The sequence below is a fragment of the Amborella trichopoda genome, chromosome 8, assembly GCF_054954075.1.
Source record: "Amborella trichopoda isolate Santa Cruz 75 chromosome 8, AtrichopodaSantaCruz75HAP2 v2.0, whole genome shotgun sequence".
NCBI lineage: Eukaryota > Viridiplantae > Streptophyta > Magnoliopsida > Amborellales > Amborellaceae > Amborella > Amborella trichopoda.
Window position 1 is genome coordinate 5389692 of NC_142343.1, and position 10216 is coordinate 5399907.

At 34.4% G+C, this 10216-nt stretch overlaps 1 protein-coding gene across 14 annotated transcripts; it reads left to right on the forward strand.

Moving 5' to 3' along the window:
• Window positions 1-237: 237 nt before the first annotated feature.
• Window positions 238-7087, forward strand: LOC18436274 (tropinone reductase homolog At5g06060). Of its 14 annotated transcripts, none has more exons than XM_088873473.1 (7): window positions 238-440; window positions 2002-2120; window positions 2618-2702; window positions 3552-3759; window positions 5107-5323; window positions 5429-5535; window positions 6663-7087. In XM_088873473.1, exons 3-7 carry the CDS (start codon window positions 2698-2700, stop codon window positions 6840-6842), a joined length of 717 nt encoding a protein of 238 aa, XP_088729599.1. In that variant the 5' UTR covers window positions 238-440; window positions 2002-2120; window positions 2618-2697; the 3' UTR covers window positions 6843-7087. The 14 variants fall into 14 exon arrangements, 9 of the variants coding, with proteins under 9 accessions (XP_088729599.1, XP_088729605.1, XP_088729600.1 ...); XM_088873479.1 differs by having other exon boundaries at window positions 5156-5323; XM_088873474.1 differs by lacking the exon at window positions 2618-2702.
• The last annotated feature ends 3129 nt before the right edge of the window (window positions 7088-10216 follow it).

The following is a 10216-nucleotide window of genomic DNA, read 5'->3' on the forward strand; positions in this document are numbered from 1 at the left end:
TATTTATGTATATAGTTTATGAGTAATAATCCATACCTTCCGTAAAACTCCAAAAGATCAACTCATGGGTGTGTGGTGGTGGAGGGTCTCGTAGATCATTACTCATATTTTATATGTAAATATCAAATTATTTATATTAAATTAAAAAAAAAAAAGAAACAGAAAAAAAAAGAAAAAGAAACAGAAAAAAAAAAGAAACAGAAAGAAGAAGTCCCAAGTCCTCGAGAATCGAAATTCAGCGCTGTGCACCAAAGTGTGAGGCAGGAAGGAGGACACTGTATATGCATCTCTCTGTGCAGGGTCTTTTCCTGATCGAAAGCAAGAGAAATGGGTGAGGAAGCAGAGGGCAGCCGCAGCAGCTGCGGGATAAAAAGAGGAGGAGAGAGATGGTCTCTCAATGGAATGACTGCTCTCGTCACTGGTGGCACCAAAGGAATTGGGTCTCTCTCTCTAGGATCTTTTGAATTCAAGCCAGTAGTAAATTATCATGTTTTACAGTCAGTGGATATGTTTTACAATCCGAACTCTGATACTGAAGATGAAGTTTGTTTCTTTTCATCCATTATCAATGTATTCTGCAAATCAAATTTTATATGTTCTTTGCTCCACGCATTGATTTTCCTTTGGCATAGATTGTGGAACCCTGTTCTGCAGTACATTTATGATTTTTAGAGAGAGAGAGAGAGAGAGAAAGAGAGAGAGAGAGAGAGAGAGAGAGAGAGAGAGAGAGAGAGAGAGAGAGAGAGAGAGAGAGAGAGAGAGAGAGAGATTTTCTATCTAATTAATCATCCCCTTGTTCCCTATTATTAGTAAATAGTAACTGTTCTGGCAAAGTGTTTTTTCTATTGAATAAATTGTCACCTTTTCTTTTTGTGAATGTTAATTCAGGAATTTGTCACCTGGTTTCTTGCTTTGAATATTGCGAGTATTGCTTATAAGATACTGAAATTCCACTTTTTCATGTGATTTTATTCATTGTTAATCTGATTTAGTGAACTGCTAGTAACCTCTTTCGGTCTTTTGACTCATTTAGTATGATGAGTGTGTCGGGACTCGCCCCTGGCTGAAGCAATTTCTCTGCCGAGTCCTCAGGACTCAGGATTCTGCTCAGGACTCAACCGAGTCCAGCACAAGGCCAAAAGGTCCTAAAAGAATTTTAAAAAAATTACAAAAATTGAAAGATTAAAAACATGTATTAAAAGTAAATTCAAACCTGAAACAACTTTAAAGTTAAATCAAGCTTAAAAAAGTAGAGAAAAAATAGATTTAAAAAACCCAATTTACAATTTGGGACATTTTAAAAAATCCAAAAAAAGAAAATATAAAATATTAATTATGGCAAAAAAAACTCACCAATCTTTGCCAAATACATCCAAATCTTGTAAGAAAAAATTCGTATAACATATTTTTATTTATTCGAAAATTTTTAAATGCCCCGAGTTGTACACACAAATCCTGGGTACTCGGCCTCACCCTGTAACTTGGCTGTGTCTGAGTTGACTCGGCTGATTCCCGGCACACTGCTTGTAAATATTTGTTTGACTTTGTAGATTCTCTATCTATATACTGTGTGAGAAATTATAACCTCACTACTGGTTAAATATATTTCACTCAAACCTGAAGAATTTGTTATAAAGTGGCTCCTCATTTAGTGAATGTAAGTTATATGTTAGTTATATGCTTCTTATGAGTGGCTCTGTTTTTACTGTATGCTAGTTAATGGGCTTCATTTAAATTTTCTTTTATCTATAAAGTGATATGCACTGATAAGCAATATATGATTTTTTCTTCTTACCCGCTCTTTTCTTTATACTATATTTTTTTGTGAGTGGGGTTGTTACCTTCCTAATCTAGGTGATTAAGAGATTGACGGAACCAGGAAAACATTAATCTAGTATGTCTAGGTGCTGTTCTTACATGATATGGTTCTTTGTCATTGCATCACATTTTGAAGTTTCTTTAAATTGCTAAATGAGCACAAACCATTTTCCAATTTTGTAGGGTCTTTCGCTTGGAGTCATATGGCTTCATGAGGGGTTAAGAAAAACTGTATCTGGGATACTTTATATATGGGGTCCTGGGCCAAGATAGAAAACCATTAAGTATGATAGCAAATTCAGGTAAACAATTTGGTATATCATAGGAGCTAGATAAGGCAGACAAATTCCTTCAGGATTTATTTGACATGTATGTGTATATTGGTTTATCTTATTGCATCCAACTTTATTTCTGTCATTTTTTTTTTCTTCTTTATTTTAGCCTGGTGTTCCTAAATTCTTGATGCAGTCATCCAAGAAAGTGTTATTGAGATTAGAAAACTGCTTCCTTTATGTGAGCGTGCGCACACACGTGTGTGTGTGTGCAAGTGTTCACGCATGTGTGTTTGATTTCCTGTTATTTTCTAAATCTAACCTTATAACAGAAAATGGACTTTTGTTTGTTTTTGTTGTGTGTGTGTGTGTGTGTGTGTGGAAGCCCATGTGTGTGCGTGTGTGCATGTGTGCATGTGTGCGTGTGAGTGCACATGTGTGTGTGTGCATGCACGTGATTTCCTATTATTTCCTAAATCTAACCTTATGATAGAAAATGGATTTTTTACTCATTTAGGAGTTTACAGGGTTTGGAGAACGTAACGGGACAACTGAAACCATATCAGGATGGTATAACAAATACCTTGGTAGAATAGTTAAAATTTAGATGAGGTACTAATGGTCAGCCTATTTCTATTTATTATTTATTTGACGATATACTTGTTGACTCCTTTTTGTCTTACTCTTTTCAGATATTTATGTACCAGTATGTAGTAAGAAAATTTGGTATATGTAACTTTTGCAATTTTTAAAAATTTTAAAACCTGCCATTACCATTTTAGAAATCTTAATCCATAGGGAGTTTTGTCCGCACTGTTCCACTTTAGGTTTGAGTGAAATTTGAGGCATTCTTGCTCACTGATAAGAGATAAGGAAACTCACTACCCACAAGAAAATTGGAAAAGTTTGTTAGTTCTTCATTACAACTTGATACTTGGGCTGTTGTTGTTTCACAAGCTAATGGATAGCTACACTCCTGCTAACTTGTATTGTTTGTTTTGTGAGGTACTGAGGTTGCCCCAAGTGAAATAGTTGGTAGTAGGACTTTCTCTAACTTGATAATTAAATAGATTCGTGGAATTCAACATTCGGGATTACACAGGATCCCCATTTGATTCTCAAGTAACCTGTTACTGCCATACATTGATGTATGCAAAGTTTCCTAGGAAATACTTCAACCATTTTATCCTGTTTCTTTTTTATCAGTTCAGCATTATTTCTCCTTGACAAAACTACTTTGAAAACTATCTTTGAGTGCATCCAAATCTAATTCTATACCTTATTATTTTGATGCTCTTAAGACAACTAAGGTAGTTGGTACTTGCTGTATTAATAAATCCAATGTTGATATGCTATATTCTGCTTCAATGGTATGGCTAACTTTCCTCCTTTACTTGTAGCAGAAAATCAAGCTCTCGTAATTTAATGCATTGTGCATTACCTACTTCACTCTTTTTGCAGATGTGCGATTGTAGAAGAATTAGCTGGACTTGGAGCATCAGTGTACACTTGTTGTCGTAATGAAGTTGATCTTGACAAGTGCTTGGATGAGTGGAAGGGAATGGGATTGAATGTGCATGGTTCGGTTTGTGATTTATCATCCCGTATGGAAAGGCAGAAACTGATTGAAGCTGTATCTTCATATTTTAAAGGAAAGCTCAATATTCTTGTACGTGTCTTATCTTTTACCCCAAATTTTATCCTATTCGTAAATTCTGTGAGTTTTTTTTTTTTTCTTGAAATTGTAAATGCATTTCCTTTTGCTTCACTAATTATGGAATAATTTCGAAATGGATAGATCAATAACTTGAATATTTCTTTATATCTTTGAAAGTGAAAAAATGGTCCATTTTAACCTTTTCCTTACAAATATATCACTCAATATGAAAAATGAACAGTATTCTTGATAGAACTTTTGCCAATCTTCCCTTAAAATTGAATATATGCTTGTCCTTGAACTGACTATGACTAATTTTTTGTTGCCTGTGTAGACAGAGGTTCTTCCCTTATTCTGAGCTTGTTTTTTCATCAGGACCCTGTATGTTGAGATGGTTTATCTGTATAAAGTTTCCTTTATTTTCTGCAATAATATATCTGGTGATTGATATGTTTCCTTAGGAACTTAGAGGGCCTTTCTTTTTTTACATGGTTTGCATTTAATAATATTCAAATATTCATGTACCTTGCCTCTGGTTAATTATTATTTTTTTGGGTTGCCAATCTTGGTTTACATGGGCGATAAATTTCAAGGTTTGAATCATTTACTGAACAAGATGTTCTCACTTGCATTTTGAGAAGGAGGCAGTGGTGTTCTTGTCATCCTACACTTCCTTTCATTCTTCTTCATAGTAAATAAGGACAGCAAACCATATGGAGTATGGTATATGGTATTCCAAAGTGTCATTCACCTTCCATTCTGGATGACAAATGGTGCAAATCCCTTATATCTCGGATATTATCCCATGGACCAACTAGAATAACCCCCAGCATTCATCATTGGGAACAGATGACTGATGTCCATATGGAATACCATCCACGGATTCATGGTATACATAGTAAACACCTTAATTTATTTTGAATAGACTCAGTCGACCACGGCAAGGAAGTAAAATTTTGGTTTCATCCATGTTGAGAATTTGGCAACTTTATATGAAAAGCATGTCATGCGAAAACATGCATATACATATCTGAAACTCAACTTTTCCAGTTATCAGCTCAATAGACTGATTCTTTCTTCTTGTTTGGAGTGTTATCTTTTGTTCGGAATCGTTGATGCTTCAAATTTCCTACTTTTTTTGGTTCCCTTTTTTATACGCCAACAATTGCATAGCAACTAAGAGATCGAAGCATACATGTACTTTGGTGCCTCTGGGCTCCTGTTTTATGTAGAATTTGTTGTTTTTCTTTCCATAATGCTTATAATTGAATAATAAATTGGCTTATGGTTCAGGGGTTAGTTTATTGGTTTTACCATTCTAATTCAAAGAGTTGGGCCTGTTCGGCTTGATGGGCTTAGGTGAATAATGTAGGAACGAACAGACTAAAGCCTACTGTGGAATATACAGCTGATGACTTCTCCTTTACAATGGCAACCAACTTTGAATCTGCTTATCATATGTGTCAACTTGCACATCCTCTTCTCAAAGCATCAGAAGCAGGAAGTATTGTATTCATGTCCTCTGTGGCTAGCATTGTTGCTGTAAATTCTTGTACCATATATGGAGCAACTAAAGGTAACAGTAAATCTGATATTTTCTTTCTCATTGCTTCAAAGTTCAGTACTCTTACATGCCATACTTTATCATACCCATTCTCCCTCATTTGGATGCCTTTCTTAGCTGCTATGAATCAGTTAACCAAAAATTTGGCATGTGAGTGGGCAAGTGACAATATTCGGACCAATTGCGTGGCACCTTGGGTCATAATGACACCTCTTGCAAAAAAAGTAAGTTCTTATTTGAATTCGATCAGCCCAAGGGCCAACAGTTGTCCGTACACTAAACCCTCATTGCATGAATAATTTATATTCTGCTTTAGAGTGGTCAATATATAGGTGACTGATATTTTGTTTGATGAGTACAAGTTATAGTGAAGTTTGGGCAATTGCAAGGTTTTAGTCATAAGATAGAATTTTGGTATATTCTCATTCTGGTTCTTTGTCCAAAACCATTTTATGCAATCCTGTCTTATTGATAATTGTGCCCCTTTTTAGTAAATTTGCTTTTCAATATTTTCTAAACTTTTGTGATGACGTATTTCTTGATTTTCCCTATATGTTTCCCTCTATGTTTGGATTATAATTTAAATGATAAAATTTTCATTAGATATTTGTGTAACGCACATTCAATTAGCTTGTGCGTTCATGCGCGAGTATTTGGAAACTCCTTAAATATTGTTCCAATAAAAAATTGTATTATTTCAGTTCTCCATATTTTTAAGGAAAAAATTTATATAAGGTTGCAACCTTAAAATGTAGTTTAAAGGTGCACCTCAAAAATCCATCATAAAAGTTGTTTTGATGCTGGAAAACCCTTTCAACATCGAGATGAATGAGTATGAAAAGAAAAAAAGATTTCGAGTCCCAAAAATAGTGTAGCTTGCAACACATTATCTGGACCACCCATTTTCAAGATTCTTGTTTGTTCATAGATCTACTTGATTTGAACCATTTTTGGAGTTTCAAATTTTATAATTAGAGACAAAAATAGATTCTCAAGCTATCTTAAGAATTTTTTACACCAAAATTAGATTTATATTAAAATTTGGAAGCGTGCCTTAATTTGATTGTTAAAGTTGTAACTCTATGCAAACCGCAACCTGTTTTTAAAGATGTTATCAAAAGATGAAAAATCTTGATATCTTCTATGAGATTTTCTCGTAAGAAGTTACTCAAAGAATTTGTCACTTTGATCATGGCCTTTTAACAATGGCGTTTTCTATGACGGTGAAGTTAGTAACCATTGGTAGTGGTGGTAGTACAGTGGAAGAAGTGTGCTGGTGAAACTACATTCGGATCTGAACTCCTTTCCCCTTCCTCCACCCAATATTAATCTTAATTCCTTCTTCCTGCAGTATTTTGAAGCAGAGAAGAATACAGAAAGTGTAGTCGCGCGAACCCCTCTCGGCCGCTTAGGGGAGCCAGAGGAAGTCTCATCAGTGGTTGCATTCCTTTGCATGCCATCTGCATCATATATCACAGGGCAAGTCATTTGTGTTGATGGTGGAATGACTGTAAATGGTTGGTATCGATAGGACAGAATATCTCTCTCTCCTTAGCACATGAAATTAGGTCCACTATTTTATGTATGTGCATGTGTTAATAATGTTTGTGATTTGTATTGAGGTGATCGTTGGGGATGATGTCTCCAGTTCATTGTCAATTTTGATTAACAAATTTGTATTCAGCTAAGTGCCCCGCACACATATGTTGAGTGCTTTCACGCAATGGTTTTGTAGTAATATGATAATACAAATATTCAAAAATCATGTTAAGGGCATTTGTTTGACCCCGGTTGTAACATACACTATTTTCATTCAGATGAAAAATCTCGAAAAAATAAAATTTGGAAAAATCACTTTAAAAAGTGATTTTATTATTTATTTATTTTTAAAGCAAAGAACACAGGCACTTCATTTTAATGGATAATTAGATCTAGGCTTTTTTGGGATTTTTTTTTCTTATCTGAAATTTTGTAGATGATTTTATCATTAGTATATAAATAATTTTGAAAAAGAAAAAAAATGATTTGGAGTTCTTAAAAGTCTAGAACTCAATGTCCACCAAATGAATGATATGAATATGGAGGATTCGTTTTGGAGTTTCCTAGATCGGGATCCGGGTGTCTACATGGAGATATGAAAACTAATGAATAGCAGAGTAGTCTATTAATGAGGTGCACAATGGTGGAAAAGCCCTCTGGCCAAAAAAACTGTGGTAGATCACTAGCGTACATCATTGAAAGATTGCTTTCAACAATATGGTAGTGCTTCCGTTCGATGACGTCATTTTGAGTAGTACATAGAAATGATTATTGATGATAGATTCCATGTTGATTCAAATCTTAGTTAGATACATGAGAGGTAAATTCACCGTCACTATCTGACCTAAAGGTTTTAAGTTTATAGGCAAATTGACGTTCAACATAAGCATGTAATTTAACAAATCGATCAAACACATCAGATTTTTGTTTTAGAAAATATATCCAAGTAACCAAGTATAGTCTTGTACAAATGTTGCATATAAAACCAAGAACTAGATAGAGAAGTAATAGGTACGGGACTAGATCAAGAGGTGCCTTAGACTTGCTACCATTAAGATCAAGGGTAGATTTAGATTGTTTGTGTAATTAGCAAGCTGAACATAATGAACCAATAAGTCATCAGCAAAGTTGGGAAGACTTGATTCTCTTCTTAGATGTGAACAATAGAAAAACTACGATGACATAGACGCTCATGCCACAAGATAGACATTGCTCCTTTAGTTTGATATGGGCATAGCCAAACCATAGAGTTGGTCAGTTTGAAGTACATATAAGTCCTCTCAGCACCCCCTTAACGGTCACCTTCCCATTTTGTTGGTCCTTTACAAAAGAGTGAATTCAAATATGGTTACTAAGGAGGTCTTAGAAGACTTAAACTATAGACCAAGACCTTTGGGGATATAAAGGATTATATCTTGATCACTAACTGGACTACCAATCATTGTAAGGTGGTCACATATGGTTTCGAACTTGTTCATATATTCAGTCACATTCAGTCATTAATTGAGCTCCCCTCTGCCCCTTAGCAAATTGATAAATTTAGATTTAAGTTGGAGAACATTTGCAAATATTTTTTTTTTTTTTGGGGTAAGTCAGTGGGGGAGAAAGTCCCCTACCCTTTTTTCATTGATAAGGATAAGACAAAATACAACTCATAATTTAACAAACCTGACCGTAAGGAATTTGTGCAAGAGGTAAAAGGAGATTAAGAACACCATATTTCTTTTTGATATGTATGGTAAAGCGTCTCCCACACTTCTTGAGCTATCTTCAGAGCATCACTTCAAGGACTACTTCGGTACAAGAGGTGCGGATAGATTTCCAACCACTTCGGTACAAGACGTGCTATTGAGGCCTACAGGGACTACTTCAGTAGATGAGGTGCCAAAGTTACTTATTCTCAGAATGACACTGAACAGCACAATGGATTGGGACTTCGAAAAACCTTTCAAGGCAAACCTTCAACCTTTTCAAAGGCACTACGATGGAGTTGATATTGAAACTTGGAAGCAACAGGACATAACTTTCATTTTCAAAAGGACAAACCTTTTAGATTTGAGGAAGTAAGACTGTCATGAATCCTTGCAATGAGACGTGTTGGCTGTTGATAATTGTCTTGATTTCATTTCATATAGGACTGATTTTTTATTAATTTGAGATTTGCCATTAACTCAATTTCTTATTGTGTAGAATTTGTTTTTATGGGATAAGGTATCATTAGCTTAAGATTGTCATAAGAGTCTACCTATCATGGGATAGAGATTGATTCCATCTTTCGTGTACTTACTTTTGGGCTTTTTCTCTTCTTTCTATCGGGATATTTCGTATTGAGAGAAAAAGTGCATAGAAAGAAGGGAATTTCACTTAATTACTTTTGAGGTTTTTTGTTCTCTTTATTGGATGTTTTGGAGAGAGAAAAAGTGCATAGAAAGAAGTAAATCTTTTTGGATTTTTTATTACTTACATTTGAGGTTTTTTTTTTTCTCTATTGGGATGTTTTGTTGAGAGAAAAAATACATAAAAAAAAAAAAGAATTTCACATATTTATTTTTGGGGTTTTCTCTTCTTTCTATTAGGATATTTAGTGGAAAGAGAAAATACATATAAAGAAAAGAATCTTTTTTGATCATTTTTATAAAGAGGGAAAATTACAAAAAAAGAAAGAAAGAAAGCTTAGTAGGTATATCAGTTATAACTAGGATCCGTAAGTGCATTATAATTTTCATTTTTGGTTTAGTGGAATACAATGGATTGTGGTTATAAGTGATATAATCGGGATGCACTTACGGATCGTAGTTGTAACTGATATAATCCCTTGAAGCTCTAAAACCATTGAATCGTAGTTTTAAGTGACCCTCCCCTATTTTAAAACTTTGAAGTCAACGCTTTCTTTATTAGAAGCTCCTACTATGCACATGATATATGCGGTGGCCACACCTCGCGCCAATGCTCATACAACGCCACTGAGGCATTGCTTGTTTCAAATCTTAGATGGGGAATAAATCATCCCTTGTGAGGCCAATAAATTTTGGAAAAAGATAGAGATTAGCCATTAGCTCATATGAACATATGAGACCAATGTTTTAGATTGAATTTGGACCGATTTGACGATCACGGATGTTCAGTAGTGTTTGAATTTTAGTTTTTTTTTTTTACAAATTAAAATCATTTGAAATTTTAAGCATGTGTTCATAAAAAATATTTGAATCTTCAAAAAATATCAAAAAAATATTTTACCTGAAATAAATTGATCAAAATACCTCCGAAAAGTTTCGGCGGGTATTTTGGTCATTCTATTTTTCAAGAATAATTAATTATATTTTTATTAAGTGTGCCTTGATGAGAAGAACATAAACCTAAAAATTC